An 18,867-nucleotide genomic window follows, 5' to 3' on the forward strand; every position below is an offset into this window, starting at 1 on the left:
TCTGGTGCCAGCCACCCCTCGATGGGGATTTGGTGGCTGCGCTACCCTGGGGAAGGGGCGGACAGCTCTGAAAACGCGGCAGAAGGATGCAGTTGCGGAGCACAGGGGCGTCCCCGGGTTCTGGTGTTGAGTGCTGCGGGCACGGAGGGAGGCAGTGGGGATGGGGTGGTGTGCTGGGTCCGGTGGCAGCTTGGGGATGCTTGGGGCTGGGACGGGCTCCCGCTGGCCCCGGATTGGCTGTTGTGCCAAGCCTGGTGCACTGGCATGAGGTGGGGCAAAGGGCTCTTGCCCAGGGGTGTGGAAATCGCATGCTCCCAACGTGGCACCCTGGAGTTTTCCCACTTGGCAGGAGACATTTCAGGGGCATGCGGCATTGAGGGGGCTCTCACCGAGTCCCTCTGGATGCTCATGGAACGTGCCTCAGTTTCCCTTTCTTTGGAGCAGGCTGGCACCAGCTGTGCCCAACCTGGCTGCGAGGTGGGTGCCGTGGGCTGTACCAGGTTCAGAGGGCTGGGGGGGGGAGGCACGGTGGGAAGCCAGGACGGTGGGCAGGGTCCTGGGGTGCTTAGTGCTATGTGTGAGCCCTCAGCACCCTCCCAGAGGGGTGGCAGCAGCCACTGGAATTTGCCACGCAGCACTTGCCATGCTGTGGGGCACAGGGACATTGCAGGGAGCCATCAATGCTAGGAAACCTGAGAGAAAGGGCAGATGACTGGGCTGTGCCCGGTCTCAGAGCAGCGGCACAGGGACATGAGCAGGCTCTGAGCCCCCAGCTCAGGCACCACAGCCCCCCCTGCCATCAGCAGGTTCAGCCTCGCCGCTGACAGGCTACGCGTGGGGAAAGGCTGAGCTGCCGACTCCCTGCCTGCATCCTGCCTGGCATGAGCAATTAGCCATGCAGGAGGTGATGCTGTGCAGCGTGCCAGGGGAGGCAGGTGGCGTGATGGATGGGCAGGCGGAAAGGACGCGTCTGAGTTAACAGCCCGCGGAGCTGGGAAGAGAGGGTGTGAGCCTGGCTGGGCTGGAGCTGGAGGGGCTGAGGGCGAGCTGTGTATGCCTCCCCTGCCACCTAAGTGTTTTCAGGGTTGGGGTTCACTGTTTTTCCTGAGGAATCCTTTGCCTTGGTCCTGATGGGCAGGACCGCACTTGCCAGCCTGGCTCCTTGCTGGATGGGCTCCTTCCTTCCCTATGGAGATGAGGATTTTGGGATGAGATTGCTTCTGCCACATAGGTCAGGCTGTCCCTGGCTCACAGTTCTGCCACAGCACGTGTGCTGCCCACCACTCCAGCCACAGCCACAGTGTGTGTACCATGGCAGGCACCTTCCCGAGCCACCTCCACACCCCTGTCACCCGTGTGGGGCTGGGGTGAGGGGAGGGAACCATTGCCTGCACCCCAGGGGAAGGTACCTAATGAGCACACAGTTAATGAGGGAGAGAGAGTCCAGTGCCAGGGCAGCAGCTCCTGAGACAACCGGGTTAGTGGCAGGGGGAGGGAGCACACTGGCCTACTTTTTGGCCATTGGCAGTGGGTGAAGTGCTGGAGGGGGTCTATAGGAGCTTGCCATGTTGGGGGGCTGGGAGGGGTCAGGACCCCCACCCCACTGCCCATCCACACTGACAGGGGGGACCCAGGTGATGGGACTGAGCAGCTTCCCCCATGCCAGGCTGGTGTCCAGCCCCTGGGACAGGAGCAGGTGAGGATCATTTTGGGATCCGCTGAATCCTTCCTGATTGCCACTCCCCAGTCCCAGTGCCTCCACACCCCAAATGCCCATTCCCCCACCCCCTCCTCTAATCTCCCCATCAATCTTGTCCCCCCACTCCACCCCCAACTTGGCTTCCTCCAGGCTGGAACTGTGGATGCCCTGCAGGGCATTTTGTGCCAGCATCGGCTTGGAGGCGGCGAGGTCATTGTGCTCAGTGACAATGACAGCTGCCAGGTGCAGGTGCCCCTGCCAGACTGAATAGCCCCAGGACACATCGGGTCTTGCTATCAGCCCCTTCTCTTCCTCCTCAATGTATCTGGGGGCTGCCAGTTGCCTGCACCAGGTTCTAGGGGGGTGCAAGGGCAGAGCGGGAGGGGGATGCAATGCTGCTCCCCGGCGCTGGTCCCCTTAGGGCTGGGCATGGAGGGGAAAGAGGGGACACAGACTCTGGGGTGCACTAACACATTTAAGGTGCTGGGGGTGAGGGGGGGCACATCCTACCCGTGTGGCGAGGGCACTCAGCTCCCAGCACTGCCTTGGCACAGGCTGTCCTGGCAGCTGAGCGGAGGCGGGGAGGGATCCGGCAGCGCTGCTTGGTTCTGGGGTGCTGGCACCAGAGCTGGGAGGTGGAGGCACTGAGAGGGACACAGTGCATGCCAGGGATCCAGAGTTGCCCACAGAGTGGGCACAATGTGCCTGGCCATGGTGGGCAGGGGCATGGCTTGTCTGCTGTTTGCAAAGGGGAGTCACGTTCATAATTCCTGATTTTGAGATAACGTCACAGGTGCTTGGTGGGGCTGGGGGACCCACCAGCATCCTCACAAGGGGCTTGGTGAGGTCAGTGAGATTAGTGGTACTCCAAGGAATGGGTGCTTGTCATCCTTGCTGGAGGCACTGGGAATCCTGCAGGCTCAGGGTGCCCGAGGGATGGAGCAAGTGGTGCCTGTGGATGTTGAGCTGTTGGGGCAGCTGTGGGGAGCCTGGTGGGGCGGTGCTGTAGAGCCAGGCTGTAGGGAGGGCTGCCTGCTGACGTCTGAAACCTGGCCAAAAGACAAGGAAAGCAAGGTAGAGCTGCTGGGGCCAGACCTGGAAACCTCCCTCCTGCAGCAGGAGGGTGGCATCTGGCTCCTAGGCAGTGCATTGTCCAGACTTGACACTGATGGGAGACTGGAGCATCCCTTGTATGGAGAGAGGCTGGGAGAGCTGGGACTGTTCAGCCTGGAGGGGAGGTTGTATCCAGGGGGTCCTCAGTGGTGTGGATCAATATTTGAAGGGGAGGGTGCCACAAAGAGGGAACCATGTTCTCGATGTTGTCTGCCAATGGGCACAGATGAAACAATAGGAAATTGCATCTGAACACAAGAAAACACTGCCTGCGACCAGGGAGGCTGGGCTTGCTCTCATTAATCAGGGCTCACCAAGCCAGTGCCTGGGGTGTGAAGATAGCCCCAGTGTCGCCAGCCGGATGTTTGAGGTTTCTCAAGCGCCCTGCCCTCTCTCCTCGCTCACTTTTTCCATTATGCAAGTGTCTCTCTTGCCTGTCCGTGGCTGGGCAGGGTGGGAGGGCTGTGCCTGGCAGCACTGGGGCACAAGGGGCAGGGGGGAAACCAGCATGGGGTGGGCTGGTGTGGGATGCCTGCCAGCAGGATGCCTGGGGACCGATGTGGCTGTGGATAGGGAAGCACAAGCTCATTTCTAAAAAGAAGCTGCTGGGGGATGAGGTGTGAGGGGGATTGCCTTTCTTCTGGGTGCTCCTTTCCTCATTCCTCTTTGTTAATTCTGTCCCCTTTCAATGGTCTGAGCCTCGTGGCACCATGTAATGGCATGTCAGGACCGTTGCTGGAATCTCCTTTCCAGCATCCACCCAGCACTGGGAAGGGGTATTTGTGGTCCTGCAATGGCAGCAGGGGTCTCAGGGAGCAGATGAGCCTGTTGGGCCACAGCACACCCTGGGCAACGCGCCCCCTGACTGCCTGGTCCCGGAAGAGCTCTGCTGTGTTGCAAAGCCTGATAAGGTTTCCAACCGACTCTAGTCCACGGGGTACCCAGCAGCTGCTGGCAGCCCCACTGCTGGGCTGTTTGAGGGCTGCTAGCTCTCCTCTGCTGTTCTGGCATCTGCTGGCTCAGCTCTGACCCAACTGGACCCCAGCTTGTACCCGGTGGGCTGCTGCATTTGGAGGAGGAGGGCAGCTGCCTGGAATGATGCTGGTGCGATGCAGGTCGGTGTGTTGGCAGGGGATCGGTCTTCTCTCCCCTCTCCTCCTCCCTAGTGAGGCATTGCGTGGTCACAGGGACAAGCATATTCCTTCAGGAGTTGTGTAGGGCTGCCAACTGGGTGGGCAGGCAAGTGTGGTGCTCATCAGCCATATGTGCCAGCATTCCTGAGTAACAACCTTCCTGGCTCTTCTCCAGCAGCTGCTTCGCTGTCCAAGCCAATCCCAGCAGGAAAACCCCCCTGCCCCAGCTGAGGTCAGACCTGGCTGAATAATGGGCTCTTCCCAGGAATGATGGTGGCAGAGCTGGGAGAAGGGGGATGGCAGAGTGGAACAGGAACCCGGAGCTCTGCCTTAGGGCTGAAGGAAGGGTTGGCATTTTGGGGTGCACCCTGGCCTGGAAGAAGCCCTGCTGGCGTGTGGTCCAAGGGGGCAATGAGCTCACCTAGGTTGTGCTTCAATGTATGCCAAGCATACAGCCAGCCTGTGGCATGATGGCCCCTGGGACCAGCCCAGTCCTGGCAGGGCACTTTACTGGAGGCTGGCCATCCTTACAGGGCCACTTTAGCTGTGTCTTCTCCAAGACCCTGCTGCCACTGCTGCTCCAGCTGCCTCTGAGCTGGAGGTGGCAGTTTGTCTGCAGATACCATATGGTTTCATTCTTGCCTTTGCCTCCCCACCCTGCATCTCTGGGATACCCCCAGTGCTGGGCACAACCCAGGTGGTGCTGAGTCCCCTGGGCTGGAGAGAGCAGGGAGGGACCTCGGGATGGGGCAGTGGAGTGCTAGGGCAGAGCCCTGCAGAGGGGAGCTGGTCTTGCGCTGGTTGCTGGGCAGGTTACGTGTGGCTCTGGGTGTTGTCACACTGCATCACCACCTCTGTTGCTGGTATGGGACCAGCGCTGACTTTGCTGAGGCTCCCTGCAGCGCTGCCTGGGGTTCTGCAGTCAGAAAAGCCATGGATAGGTGAGTGGAGGGGCTCAGTCTTGTTTCGAGGTGTGAGTGGCACACCACAGTCACAGCTGTGCAGTGGCCAGTGCAGAGCTCCCAGCCCGGTGACCAGGGGCTGCCAGTGCCCCCAGAAGCTCTCCAGGAAAAAGTGCCTATGCTGCATGTGCTCGGCTCTGACTCCTATGAGCTCTGAGGTACCTGAAAGCCACTTGCTGTAGGGAGCTGTTGTTACTGTGGTGATCCTGGAGATGAGCCCTGGCATGGCCCCATCTGCCCTTGCCATCCCCACCCCTTTCCTCTCCGTGAAGGGAAAACACCAGGCTCACTCAGCAGTGCCTGCTGCACTGTGGCTTCCCACACACGGCCGGACCTGCTGCTGGCTTTGGCCATCAGGTGCCTCTCAGGTCTCCTCCTGTTCCTCGTGCCAAAAGCAGGGGTCCAAAACCATGGAGCCACTTGGGAACTGCTCCCAGCAGGTGCTCCTGGTTGAGACCCACAGACAAAACACTGGTTTTGTGGGTGGCTCACCCCACGGACAAAACATTGCATTTGTGGGTGGCTCACCCCAGTGACAACCTGGAGTAGCCCTCTGGCACCCCAGACTCATGTGCCTGCCCAGGCAGTGTGGGACAGCCAGGCTCCAGGGCTCATTTAGGAGAGGGAACCTGCCTCGTTTTCCCCAGGGAGAGGGCTGGCTGGCCGGCCCCATGCTGGCATCAGCTAAACCTGTACCCCATGGCATCAGCACCAGCGGTGATGGAGCGTGGGTGGGCAGGCGCTGGTGTGAGGGGGTGTGCAGCAAAGTGCTGCTCATGGTGGCACAGAGGGCTTGGGCTTTGTTGCCCAAAGCAGCCCCGGAGGGTGGGCGTGGGGAGAGGTGCCCTCTGAGCCTCTCTGCACCAGCTTTGCTGCCCGGTGTTGGGATGCTGGGGATTAGTCTGCAAAGGGTGGAAACTGAGACACACTCCCCCAGCTGTGGCACTTGGGGTGTTGTAAAACTCTAACGGGTGTTGTGGTGGAGGTGGGAGGGCTCTGCATTTCAGGCTGTGCCGTAGACCATGCTGGCACAGTGGGGGCAGCTGCATCCTGTCCCTGGAATGGCCAGGACTGGGACATTTTGGGGCTGAGTGATGCCTTGTTGCTGCTATCTGTCAGGAGTTGCTGCTGGGGGTGTGTCAGCTGTGATCCCCTTGCAGGGGCAGCTGTCCTTGCTGTATCCTGCCATCCACGTGGTCCTGGAGGCAGGCAGAGCTGAGCACCCAAGGCCTGTTGGCTGTGATAGCTCTGAGCCACCGTCATGGACCTGCCTCTTCTTCCTTCTCCTTGTCATCCTGTTCTCCTGCTCCTCCCTGTCACATCTCCCCATGCCACCCCTTGCTGTCACACACTGCCTGCCTGTCCTTTGCAGCAACAGCAACGACTGCAGCAAACGCAGCACCTGCACCCAGAGTGTGCAACCAGGTGTGGTGGAGGTGGCATTTGTGACCAGAACTCACCTGGCCATGGCAAGACCCTGGCCTGTCCTCTCCTGGCATGGGACAAGCTAGGGTGCATGGTTTGTGTGTATCTAGGGGTCACAGCTGGACCCTGCTGGAAGGCCATGCTCCCCTTGCTGCTCAGGGCAGCTCTGGGTTCACCATCTCCTCTGTGCTCTCACAGCTGAGAGGCCAAGGAGGGGACGTGGTGTGTCCCAATGGGGACAGTGGGGCTGTTTGAACCTACACTGGCACTCACAGGCATCGTGGCGGTCCACCACAGCAGAACTCTGCACTGGTCCTGGGGGGCAAAGCATCATTAGAGACCAATAAAGGCTTCAAACTGCAAGCTGGAAGAGAGCTGGGAACACCGCAGTGCATGCCCCAGGGAGCTTGGGGAGGGGTCAGGGATCTGAGGGAGTTGAGGCTCAGGGAGCACCCTGGGTGGGGTTTTGGCTTCTTTGTGACTTTGGAGGCTCCTGCTACTCCTGGTGCTCTGACCACCTAGTTCAGAGCCGTGGGGCAGTGGGTTAAGGCTGGGGCCCGGCGCTGGTGTGTTTGCAGGCTGACGGGTGCCTGGGTGCCAGCTCTCGCAGCACACGGGCTGGGCACGGGAGTGCGGGGCCCCGGGGCCACGGTTCTCTAGCTCTGCCCTCGGTGCCCAGCGCTAATTCGCCGTTAAATGTGGCTTGTCACTGTGTGACGGAATCGAATACAAGCGCTGTAGCAGCTAATTGCAGAGGAGCAGCTGAACGGGGCTGCCGGCGGTGTTTAAAGAAGATACAATCAAAGATGAGGCAGTGCCAGAGCATCTCTGCCGCCCCACTCAGCACAGGCTCGTAGCCACGTTGCAAACACTAATTAATTGAGTCTTGTAAACACCGCTGCGAGGAGGGTAAATATTGGCAGGTGCTGCGGTTCGGGGAGGGCAGAGGACAGGCAGCCAGGCTGCAGAGATGTGCTGTGCTGTGGGGGATGCTCTGCCTGCTGTGGGCTGCCCTCAGCCCCAGGTTGTCCCCTCCAGGGGCTGTGGGGGCTGGACAGGGCTGGCTGCACCCCAGTTGTCTGCTCTCCACCCTGGCTGGGGCTGCAGTCCCCAGGTAATTCTGCCTCCAAGATGCAGTCCTGGTGTCTCTGGGCCACTGGTGTCCCCTCCTAGGGAGCTGTCCTGGCCCTGGCTCTGCCCTTGGCTTCTGGGGAGCTGCAGCAGGTTGAGGCTCTCTGGGCACTGTGCTGAGGATGGGGAGGAAGCATCAGCAGCAGGGGCTCTGTACCACTGGAGTCCTGCATCTGCCACCCTTGCCATGCCCAGCAACATCCTTCCAGATCATCCTTCTGGGAGATGCCCAGTGCCCAGGGGATGGTGGGCAGGGGACATAATTTGCCCTACTACATCCAGCACAGAGTGAGCCCCAGAATGTCCCATCTGTGCTCCTGGGGACCCAGGGACTGGTGTCACAGGGGAAAGCTGTGGCTTGGGGGTCCTGGGGGGCTGCAGGAGCTCAGGACGTTGTGGTCTCTGCAGAAAAGCGTGAAGGAGGGGCTGTTGCTGAAGCAGACGAGCTCCTTCCAGAGATGGAAGAGGCGATACTTCAAGCTGCGGGGCAGGACACTCTATTATGCTAAGGATGCCAAGGTAGGCTGTGGGGGAGCTTCCAGCACGCTCAGTTGGGGGGGACCTGAGCCTGCCAGCCCAGGAGGAGACAGAGATCCCTGCCTGGTGGACCGAGGCTCTTCTTTCTCCCTTGCAGTCCCTCATCTTTGACGAGGTGGACCTGTCGGACGCTAGCGTGGCCGAGACCAGCACCAAGAACATCAACAACAGTTTCACGGTGAGGGGGGTGTGAGGTCCACTGCACCCCGTGGAGACCTCGGCATCTCGTAGAGAGGCACTGCAGAAGCCCCTAAACCCCCCAGAGCCATGGGGCGCCCCGTAGCATGGCCTCGTGTGCCAGGGGTTTGCTGGGGGCTGTGCTGGGGGCTGGCTGGCCTGGCGGTGGCCTCGCGGGAGGACGTGGTGGTGGCTGTTGCAGGTGATCACACCGTTCCGGAAACTCATCCTGTGCGCGGAGAACCGGAAGGAGATGGAGGACTGGATCAGTGCCCTGAAGTCTGTCCAGAAGTGGGAGATCCATGAGGTGACGTGGGCAGGGGGCTACGGGTGGGTACCACTCTGAGTGCCTTTGGCTGCGAGGCAAGAGCTGCTGCCCTTGGCACAGCCCCACAGGGAGGACAGGAGTCAGGCCGGAGGGACTCTGGGGGCCAGGAGGGAGGGAGTGCCAGGTGAGGGTCCCTGGCACTGACAGTGCAGGGCTGTGCCCCCCAGCAGGCCACGCAGTTCAACATGGAGCACTTCTCGGGCATGCACAACTGGTACGCCTGCTCCCACGCCCGCCCCACCTTCTGCAACGTGTGCCGGGAAGCCCTCCCGGGGGTCACCTCACACGGCCTCTCCTGCGAAGGTCAGTGCCAGGGTCCTGCTGGGGGTGGGCAGGGGCCAGGATCGGGGCACAGCACCCTCTTGGGACTGGACCAGAGCAGGAGGGGTGCAGGGTGATGCCCACTGGCTGCATCCCCAGATGCAGAGGGGGTTTGGGGCCAGGGCTGTGCATCCCATGGGGTCTTTTCACACTCCTCATTGCTCCCCCCTGTGCAGTCTGCAAGTTCAAGGCACACAAGCGCTGTGCTGTCAGAGCCACAAACAACTGCAAGTGGACAACGCTGGCTTCCATTGGCACTGAAATCATCGAGGATGAGGATGGGGTAAGCACGTGGGAGTTCCTGTCAGGGATCCTGTAACGACAGATTCACTAGCTGAGCTGGTCTTGCTATGACCAAATCAGGAAGCAGGAAGGTCCCTGGTTGCTGTCCCCTGCACTGTGTGGCCTCTAGGCTTGGCTCTGCAAGGACATGGCTTGGGGACACCTCTGCCACCCTGCATCAGGATCCCTTGTTGCTCTCCAAATGGGGCCTCTCCCAGACATTTTCTGGGAACACCTCTGCCCTGCCCCATGTACTGCAAGGGGCCAGGCAGGCAGGGACAAGAGGGCACAGGAGGGGTCTTAGGCCTGCCTTGCCCTGCCCTTGGGCACCATACTCTGCCCACCTCCTCCGTGGTGCCTGGGGGAAGAGGTGGCCTCTGACACTGTCCCTGAGGCACACAGGACTCCACTAGTGGCTGCCCCTCTCTGCAGGTGGCCATGCCCCACCAGTGGCTGGAGGGGAACCTGCCCGTCAGCGCGCGCTGTGCCGTCTGCGACCGCGCCTGCGGCAGCGTCCGGAGGCTGCAGGACTGGCGGTGCCTCTGGTGCAAGGCCATCGTAAGGATGTCCCCATCCCTGTCCCCACCCCTCTCCCGGCACAGACAGCACTGCCCCTCCGGGGTGCATCACTGGGAAAGCTGAGGCTGGGGACTTCAGTGCTGCGTCCCTCAGCTTTGCTGATGCAGGTATCCCCGTGTCTCCAGGTTCACAGTGCCTGCAAGGAGCAATTTGGCAAGAGGTGCCCCCTGGGCCAGTACAAAGTGTCCATCATCCCGCCGACTGCCTTGAACAGCATCGATTCGGATGGTGAGTCATGGAGAGCATAGGGCTGGGCTAGGGGGAAAGACAAGCTGTTTGGGACAGGGCTCTGAGCTCTCTGAGCTACTCTGCAGGCTTTGGCTTGTGGCACTGTGCCTGTTTTGTGGGGCACAGTTGCCTTGCGCTCTGCTCCAGGGCTGCAGTGGTGTCCTGTGGGCTTTGGGGTGGTACTTCTTGCCTGCATGTGGCTTCAATTGCTTCTACCAGGCTACCTCTCATAGTGGCTCTGGTCATGGTCCCTCCATGCTGGGGTCAGTGGTGCCAGTCCTGCCCCCTTGATGTGCGGCTGTTGCACCCCAATGATTCAGCATCTAACAGGACAGGATGAGGTTCTTGCTTGGGTTATTTCCCAGTGTCTGAACCTCAGCTGGTTTTTTGGTAGTGCAGAGCACAGCTTTGCCCAGGCATGGGGCACTGCAGGGAGAAGCCATGCCGAGCCTGGGGGGACCCCTCCCACTATCTCTGTCTCCTGAGGGGCCCAGCTGGCCTCCGCTGAGCAAAATCTGTTCTTCTCCTCCGGATATTTCCTTCTCCGTTCTTTAATGCTTTTCACCACTCAGCTCAGCCGGTGGCTCATCTGCCTCTCGTTACTCATCGGGATGCTGTCAGGGTAACCATCACGCGGCTGCTCCTCGGCTCCAGAGCCTCCGCTGCTGGTGGCTGATCCCCGGCAGCGTCTCTGCCCTGTCTCTCTCCAGCAACCCAACCAGCCATGGCTGTGGATGCTGCCCACCCGCCTGGCTCTTGCCCGTGGGAGCAAGCTCTCAGCGAGGCCTCGCCCCCCCCCTGTCCTGCCCCGCTGTCCCACTCAGGCACATGGGTGCCGCTGGCAGGAGGCTGTTCCGCGGCAGCCCACGCTCTGACTCAGCAGCCCCCGGTGCTTTGCGTTGCCGATCTGCTCTGCTCGGCTGGGAGCGGAGATGGAGCAATGCCCAGGCCAGGAGGGGCTGGGCTGCAGGGGTGTTGCCCCTGCTGTGCTGGAGGTGCTGAGGCTACTAGTCACAGCCTAGTGGGCTCTAGGGGCAGTGGCTGAGGGCTGGTACCAGTGGCAGTGATGACAGTTGCGTTCCCTGCTGCAGCATCACCGGGTCTGCCAAGGGAAGCAGCCGTCAGGCACTGGCCCGGGGACTGGGGTGGCCAAGACGTGCCTGAGGCGGGTGCGGGCTCCTGGCCAGCTATCAGTCCTGCTCTGCCTCAGGCACATTTCGTTCCCTATCTCATTTCCTTAAAAGCACGGTGCTTCCTCTTCCCTGTGCCCCTCACCATCCCCTGGGCACCCTGATCGCTGTCCCTCCAGCCCCAGCACTCCACAGGTCAGGCACAGCACAGTCGGGGTGTCCACGTGGCCTCTGCTCTCCTGAGGTGTCTGTGGGGACTGGTAGTTGAGGTTCACATGCTTGGGCTCACTGCAGGTTTTTGGAAAGCCACCTGCCCCTCGACCTGCTCCAGCCCTCTCCTGGCCTTTGTAAACTCCAAGAGTGGGGACAACCAGGGAGTCAAGTTTCTGCGCAAGTTCAAGCAGTTCCTCAACCCGGCCCAAGTCTTTGACCTCATGAACGGGGGCCCACACCTGGGGTAAGTGCCAGCCTGGGCACCCAGGGGTGGCCCTGGTGGGGTTCTGGCAGGGACCCAGCACAGCCCCCAACCCCTCTCTCCTTGCCCCCCATCCAGGCTGCGCCTCTTCCAGAAGTTCTCTACCTTCCGGATCCTGGTGTGTGGGGGGGATGGCAGTGTGGGCTGGGTGCTCTCTGAGATCGATGCCCTTGGCCTCCACAAGCAGGTGAGTGGGAGTCACCACTGGCACAGGCTGGCACCATCCCCAGCACTGGGCACTCAGCCCAGCTGGGACCTCCCTGTGTGCCCCGGGGTGCTGTGAGTGATGGGCAGGGTGGGGTTGGGGGTGTCAGAGATGCCCCTGGGGGCTGCTCTGAGCCCCCCCATCTCTCCTGCAGTGCCAGCTGGGTGTCCTGCCCCTGGGGACTGGCAATGACCTGGCGCGGGTGCTGGGCTGGGGCAGCCTGTGCGATGATGATACCCAGCTGCTGCAGATCCTGGAGAAGCTGGAAAGGGCCACCACCAAGATGCTGGACCGGTGAGCATGGCACAGGACACACACCACTCTGCCCCTGTCCTACCTTGGCACCTCTCAGGCAGCCTGTCCCTGTTCCCTGCCCATCCCTGTGCTGGAGGACCAGGAGGTGGCAGACAGCCACGGTCTCTGCTCGGCAGGTGGAGTGTGCTGACCTACGAGGCCCCCAAGCAGTCCCCCCCAGCCCTGAAGGAGGAAGAGAACGGGGACTCCAACATCCAGGTGGGAACTGTTGGCATTCGAGGGCTTGAGATGGGGGAGGGCAGGCTGGAGGGCAGGCTTCTGTTCAACCCATCAGCCTATTTGGGGGCACACAGAAAGGGATTGCACAGGGAGAGGTCATGCTGGGGGTCCCTGGGGATTGAGGCTATGAGGGGGCTGTCAGGTGGCTGCATCCAATGAAATGAGTCTGGCAGGTCTCAGCATATGCAGTTGGGAGCAGGCAGCAGGTGAGGTAGAGCTGGCCTGCTGATGGCCAGCTGCTTTGGACTCTTCTGTGTCCTCCCCTTCAGCCTCTTGCCTCAGTTTCCCTCCTATTGTGGCTGAGCATCCCCTCTGCCCAGCAGCACGGGCACGGCTGCCCTCAGGGATGGGGAGCAGGCTGAAGAAGGGCTGTTCATCTCCAGTCCAGGGCTGGCCAGGAGTGGGGCACACAGCAGGATGGCAGGGTTCCAGCTGTCCTCCCCTGTGCCTCTCCAGGCCCAGATCTCCCATTATGCTGACTCTGTTGCCTTCCACCTGGCCAAGATCCTGGAGTCGGACAAGCACTCAGTGGTGATCTCCTCTGCAAAGTAAGGAGGGGGCTGTTGATGGGGGTGCCAGAGCCCTCTTGCTGGGCTGGGTGATGTCCCCATGGGCACTGCACCCCTCTCAGCCAGGCTGTCTCATCTGGCCACCAGCAGCTGCCAACTGTGCTGGTGCCCAGCAGATAATCCTGGCACTGCCCCTCTGGAGTTGGGGGTGCTATCCCAGCAGTCCCCCTGGCTGGCATCTGTACCCAGCTGGCCATGCTGTGCCCCTCTCCACCTCCTGCTGCTTCCCTCGGCAGGTTCCTCTGTGGCACTGTCAACGACTTTGTGGCTGAGGTAGGCCGGGCTTACAAGAGGGCAACAGAGAACAAGCAGGAGGCTGAGCTGATGGCAAGAAAGGTGGGTTGCAGGGTAGCTGGAGAGCTGGGGCAAGCTGGTGGCACAGCCCCGGAGGAGTGGGGGTCTGGGAGGGGCTGTTCTAGGGTGCACACCCTTGCTGTGCATGTACTGGGGTGTTCTGTGCTTGGGGGTGCCCAGGCATGGGGTTTCCAGATGCTTGGGGATGCCCAGTCACTCAGGGTGCCCAGGGAAGCGCCCAGCACTGGCAGGGGCAGCAGCTCGTGGTGGGTGCTGAGCGGGGTGGGGGTCCCACAGTGTGCCATGCTGAACGAGAAGCTGGACTCGCTGGTGCGGGAGCTGAATGAGGAGGCTCAGGCCATCATGGTCCCCGAGGGAATGGCACAAGCCTCCCCTGCTGATGCCAAGGACCAGGAGAAAGGTGGCAGCTTCAACCCCAGCCCCGTGCCTCGCATCTTCAAATCCAAGGAGCAGCTCATGCTGCGGGCGAACAGCCTGAAGAAAGCCCTGCGGCAAATCATCGAGCAGGCGGAGAAAGGTGAGGGGGTGGTGGGGACTGGCAGTTTCCCTGATGCTGCAGCAGCCTGGCACGGGCTGTGGAGCCACCGTGGGTTGGTGCTGGACCCGTGCCTTAGCTTCCCCTCGCGAACTGCGTCAGCCCTTCTCTGACGCTTGATGTGGCTGAGGGAGATCCCCATCCCGGGGCAGAGTTGCCACCCTGGGCCCTGGCTGGCAAGAGCCCCCAAGGCTGACCTGGGGAGGGGGCACAGGGCCACGGGGCTGCCCAGACTCCCTGTCATGCCCCTCTTTGCATCCAGCTGTGGATGAGCAGAACAAGCAGACCCAAGCCTATCGTGGCACCGTGGGCGCCAGCAAGGACAGCTCAGAGGAGCTCAACAAGGAGGAGGAGAGGCTCAGTAAGATGCCAGTGGGGCACATGCTTTTTTGTGGGGGCACGAGGGTGAGCTGTGGAATGGGCTCAGGGTGAGCACCTGTGCAGCAGCTGCCTCCCTCTCCCCGCTGCTCAGGCTCCCGGCGGGTGACGGTGACCTCTGCATCTTCCTCCATCATCCTGGACCGGCCAGACACCTTCGGCAGCTTGCAGTTCCCCGAAGACCCCAGCACCCTGTGAGTCTGGGCTCCTGCCTGCCCCGGGGACCCTGGCCCACCCCTGCTTCCCCTCATGGAGTGGGAGCAGAGCTGGTACCACGCTGCCTCTTGGAGGTGGCTGCTGGGCAAGCCTCCCGACACCAGTGTGGTGTCCCTGGTGCCAGGCACTTCCCAGCCCCGCAGTGCCCATGGTGGGGGAGCCTGCCTGTGCCTGGTGTGGGATCTGTAGCTGATACTGGGAGCTCGGGGCTCCCCCTGCCCAGTGCAGCCAGGTCCTGGGTGTTCCACATGTGTCCTGCTGTGGGGACTGAGGGGACTGCACCATCCCTGCTTTGATCAGGCTTCCTGGTGCCAGCCCCTTTGGGAGCTCATGCCAGTGCTCTGGCAGATGTTACACCCCATCCTCCAGTACCAGCCCAGTGGTGCCAGTGTGCAGCTGCCTCCCAACCCACTGTCCCTGTCTGCTGCTTTCAGCCACTTCTTGGAGAAATGCGTCATGAATAACTACTTTGGCATTGGTCTGGATGCAAAGATCTCCCTGGAGTTCAACAACAAACGGGATGAGCACCCCAAGAAGTGCAGGTTGGCTGGAACCCCCCCAATTTCCCCCAGAAAAAAACTTGTATCCCTGGCTCTCCAGTGCCTGCACCAGGAGGGACTGTCAAGATGCCAGGAGCTATGGGTGTGGCTTCGTGCTGCTGTGCTGGGGACTCCTGCCTGCAGCAGGTGTTCACCTGCACCCAGTGCTGGGACGAGCACCCTGTGGGTGGGCAGCAGGCTGCAAGTACCCCAGGAAGTGTGAAATCATGAGGGCTTGGTGGGATTTACTCACTCTGCACCTGGGTAGAGGGACAATGCCATGCTGGCATAGAAGGGTCCACATCTGGGTGCCACATGCTGTGGCTTGGCTCTCTTGGGAGCAGGCAGCAGGCAGCCCCACTGCTTAGGAAGTGGGGAAACTGAGGCAGGGCCAGTGGCCCAGGATGGTTCCGCCCAGTGTCCCCAGGAGGGTGCAGAGCCCCCTGACCCTTCCCTCTTCGCCCCACAGCAGCCGCACCAAGAACATGATGTGGTACGGGGTGCTGGGCACCAAGGAGCTCCTGCAGCGCACCTACAAGAACCTGGAGCAGCGGGTGCAGCTGGAGGTACGGGGTCAGGGGAGCAGAGATGGGGCAGGGGGGGTGGCATTGCAGCGGCCCCCCAGGCTCAGCCCTCTCTTGCAGTGTGACGGGGTGCCCATCTCGCTGCCCAGCCTGCAGGGCATCGCTGTCCTCAACATCCCCAGCTATGCTGGGGGCATCAACTTCTGGGGAGGCACCAAGGAGGACAATGTGAGTGCCAGTGCTGTGAGGTGGGTTGGAGGGGCATGATGTCCTTCCCACAGTCCCAGGAAAAACCCAGGGTTGGGGTTTTTCCTGCCTTGGACGCACATGGGGGAAAAAGCTGGGTCCCAGAATGAGCCCAGTTTGGAAGTCTTGCTTGTACTGGTCTTCTACAGAACTTTGGGGCTCCATCCTTCGATGACAAGAAGCTGGAGGTGGTGGCTGTCTTTGGCAGCATCCAGATGGCTGTGTCACGGGTCATCAACCTCCAGCACCATCGCATCGCACAGGTGGGGGCAAGGAACCTTGTGGGTGCCACCACCCCGAGCGGTGCCATAAAGCTTTTGGGGCAGCAGTGGAGACTGGGGCAGTGCGGTTCCACTTGGCTCAGTTCCTACCTGGCCCTTGCATGGCCCTGGGAGGCTCTTCAGCCAGAGGTGCAGAGCCAGCCGCAATGCCAACCATGGGCTGTCCACCCCACAGTGCCGCGTGGTGAAGATCACCATCCGGGGGGATGAGGGCGTCCCCGTGCAGGTGGATGGAGAGGCCTGGATCCAGCCACCTGGGGTCATCAAGATCCAGCACAAGAACCGAGCCCAGATGCTGACAAGGGACCGGGTGAGCTTGGGGTGCACAGCAGGACCGTGCTGGGCCGCAGGGAGGTGTGACAGGCTCAGGGGGGCCATGTCTGTCCCCTGCAGGCATTTGAAAGCACCCTCAAGTCCTGGGAGGACAAGCAGAAAGGGGAGAGCTACCGAGCAGCCGCCCGACCACGGCTCAGCTCCCAGCAGTCCATGGAGTACCTGACGGAGGAGGAGAGCAGCCTCTTGCAGCAGGTCTCGCGGGTTGCCGAGACCCTCATTGCCAGGTCAGACTGTGGGAGGCGGGATGTGGTGGGCACGGGGATGAGGGGGGAGCTGTGCTGTGGCCACGCAGAACTGCCTGCCCAGCCCAGGGGAGCCTGAGCAGCTCCAGCCCCTGTCACCCACAGGATCCATGAGGCAGCCAAGGCTCACAAAGCTGTGGAGCAGGAGCTGGCTCACGCAGTCAACGCCAGCTCCCTGGCGCTGAGCGAAGCCCTCTCCAACAAAGCTGCTGGCACCTCAGAGGTGAGCTGGGGCTGGGAGTGCAAGGCAGCCTCCTTCACCCACCCTCCCAGGGCTCTGCTGCTCAGTGGTTACCCCTCTGTGCCCCCCAGTTTCTCAGCAGGAATGCGGCTGTGGAGGTGGTGCTGAGCATCAAGGAGCTGTACGCTGAGACCAGGGCATTCCTGGAGGGGAAGGCGGTGAGTGAGGGGCTGGGTAGCACCCAAAATCCCCCAACGGAGGGGCCTGTCCCCTTGGCTGGTACCTCTGGGAGTGGCAGCAGGGCTGGGGATGGTCCCTGTCCCCCACAGCTGGACTCACCGCAGGAGGAGGAGGCCCTTCACGGCCCCCTGAATGTGCTGGGCCAGGAGCTGCAGCGGCTGCTGGACATCCACTGGCTGGGGCCCATTGCCCACCCTGCTGAGGAGGTGGGTGCACAGGGCCTGGGGGTTGTCTCTGGGGAGCTGTAGCACCCTGCTCAGCCTGGCTTCTTGCAGGAAGGTGCTGGCAGCGCCAACAAGGGCAGCTTCAAGCTTCGCCTCAACATCCCCAAACCCAGGAAGGAGAAGGACAAGCTGCAAAAGCAGAAGGCCAACAGCGCGCTCCCAGGTAAAGCGAGCAGTATGCCAGGGAGAGACAGGTGCAGCTTCTGCTGACCCATCCCTTGGCCTCCTGTCCTGGGCATGCTGTGGGAAGGGGGACAGGGCATGTCCTGGCTGCCTGGGGCTGTCACCTTTGTCACCCGTAGCCCCTTAAAGCTTACTTTTTCTGCTGTCAGACATGCAGAGCCCCCCAGCCCTGTAACTCCACTGCAAGGGGGAGAAAGGGGCTGTGGTACTGCTCAGCCCTTTGGGTAAGTCCCTCACCCAGAGCTGGGGGTCTTGTTGAGGGGGAGCAGCTCATTTGTTCTGTAAGTAAGCTACAGAGAGGACAGACCTCTCCAGCTTGAGCCTGCTGCAGCCTCTGGCCCTGCAGGAGCCAAGGGTGGGAGGGGGGATGCTCGCTGCTGGCTGCCTGCCCTGCTGCGTCCGGCTGCCTCCGCAGGCCCCAGGCCACCTCTGTGGTTTTCCTCCCTTGCTAGCAGAGAAGTGGGGCTCCGAGGAGGTGGCAGCTTGGCTGGAAGCGCTCGGTTTAGGGGAGTACAGAGACATTTTTGTCCGGCATGACATCCAGGGCTCAGAGTTGATCCTGCTGGAGAGGAGAGACCTGAAGGTACAACCCCCTTATGCCCCCTGAGGGACCCCCAGGCCTGGGGAGCATGGTGTCCTCCATCCCTCCTCTCCCCATCCCTCCTGGTGGTGGGGCAAAGGCAGGTGCTGACCCTCCACCTGGCCCCGCAGGGCTGAGCTTGCACAGCTTGCACACAGGGGCTGGAAGCAGGGGAGGGGCTGTCCCTGGTCCTCCAGCTTGCAAGGCTCCAAACACCTGCCCAAAGCAGGATCAACAGCACCCTGCCCTCTCCTGCACCCAGGCATGGGGACATGCTTGTAAGAGGACAGAGGGCTCCAAGCAAGCACCATGCTCCAGCAAAGAGAGCAGGGGGAGGTGGGCTGTGCAGCCTTGTCTCTGCCCTGAGGCTTCCCTGCCAGTGAGAGCCCAGGGCTGGCCCCTGCAGGTACATCAGCTCCCCTCTTTCCTTCCTGCAGGACCTTGGGATCACCAAAGTGGGCCACATGAAGAGGATCCTTCAGGCCATTAAAGAGCTCAGCAACCCACCCTAGGGCTGGCAGTGGGGCAGCAGCCCAGCCCTGGTGCTGGGTGGGTGCTGCTCACAGGGACCTGGGGGGTGGGTAAGGGAACAGATCCCTGCCCTGCCCCATGTGTGTGGAGCCCCCTCGCTTGCCTTGCTGTATCTGTCTGTCCCCACTGTCCCTGGAGCCACTGCTTCTCCCTAAGCCTGTGGGGCTGGAGACACTAAAGCAGAGGTCTAACCCCATAGATGATGTGGTCTGACCAACAGTCCAGCCCCAACAGGGTCACTACAGGAGCTGGGGCCACCCTCTCTGCGCCCAAGCTGGGGCCAAAGCAGTTTCCCCTTCCCCATGTGGGTATTTAAGCTGTGTAAATATTTGGAGAGAAGATACTCATTGCTGCTGCTCGTGTAGTGTCATTACTAAGGGGAAAGTGAGGGGGGGGAGGAGGGAACTGGGAATCCCTTTTCACCCTTCACCCCTCAGGTCCCTGCTCCCCTGTCATGGAACCCCCAACCCTGCTCTCACCCTCTGTCC

At 61.6% G+C, this 18,867-nt stretch overlaps 1 protein-coding gene across 5 annotated transcripts in view; it reads left to right on the top strand.

Annotated features, from left to right (window-relative positions):
- The window catches only part of DGKK (diacylglycerol kinase kappa), a 20,148-nt gene extending 1,410 nt beyond the window's left edge, over nt 1–18,738 (top strand). The window contains exons 2-29 of one of the 5 annotated variants that reach the window (XM_018083329.2): nt 7,872–7,982; nt 8,098–8,178; nt 8,380–8,484; nt 8,676–8,808; nt 9,003–9,109; nt 9,541–9,666; nt 9,813–9,915; nt 11,340–11,502; nt 11,599–11,707; nt 11,880–12,019; nt 12,157–12,238; nt 12,716–12,807; nt 13,065–13,164; nt 13,420–13,660; nt 13,941–14,039; nt 14,151–14,250; nt 14,707–14,814; nt 15,281–15,377; nt 15,456–15,563; nt 15,731–15,844; nt 16,038–16,172; nt 16,277–16,422; nt 16,546–16,663; nt 16,753–16,839; nt 16,951–17,067; nt 17,137–17,248; nt 17,721–17,851; nt 18,286–18,738. In XM_018083329.2, the coding sequence (XP_017938818.1) occupies nt 7,872–7,982; nt 8,098–8,178; nt 8,380–8,484; nt 8,676–8,808; nt 9,003–9,109; nt 9,541–9,666; nt 9,813–9,915; nt 11,340–11,502; nt 11,599–11,707; nt 11,880–12,019; nt 12,157–12,238; nt 12,716–12,807; nt 13,065–13,164; nt 13,420–13,660; nt 13,941–14,039; nt 14,151–14,250; nt 14,707–14,814; nt 15,281–15,377; nt 15,456–15,563; nt 15,731–15,844; nt 16,038–16,172; nt 16,277–16,422; nt 16,546–16,663; nt 16,753–16,839; nt 16,951–17,067; nt 17,137–17,248; nt 17,721–17,851; nt 18,286–18,360 (3,240 nt within the window). In that variant the 3' untranslated portion in view covers nt 18,361–18,738. Of the gene's footprint in view, nt 1–7,871; nt 7,983–8,097; nt 8,179–8,379; nt 8,485–8,675; nt 8,809–9,002; nt 9,110–9,540; nt 9,667–9,812; nt 9,916–11,339; nt 11,503–11,598; nt 11,708–11,879; nt 12,020–12,156; nt 12,239–12,715; nt 12,808–13,064; nt 13,165–13,419; nt 13,661–13,940; nt 14,040–14,150; nt 14,251–14,706; nt 14,815–15,280; nt 15,378–15,455; nt 15,564–15,730; nt 15,845–16,037; nt 16,173–16,255; nt 16,423–16,545; nt 16,664–16,752; nt 17,068–17,136; nt 17,249–17,720; nt 17,852–18,285 lie in introns of all 5 variants that reach the window. The other 4 variants (XM_018083326.2, XM_018083328.2, XM_018083327.2 and 1 more) reach the window with 4 other exon arrangements.
- The last annotated feature ends 129 nt before the right edge of the window (nt 18,739–18,867 follow it).

This window comes from Manacus vitellinus, unplaced genomic scaffold (assembly GCF_001715985.3).
Source record: "Manacus vitellinus isolate BGI_N305 unplaced genomic scaffold, ASM171598v3 scaffold_62_pilon, whole genome shotgun sequence".
NCBI lineage: Eukaryota > Metazoa > Chordata > Aves > Passeriformes > Pipridae > Manacus > Manacus vitellinus.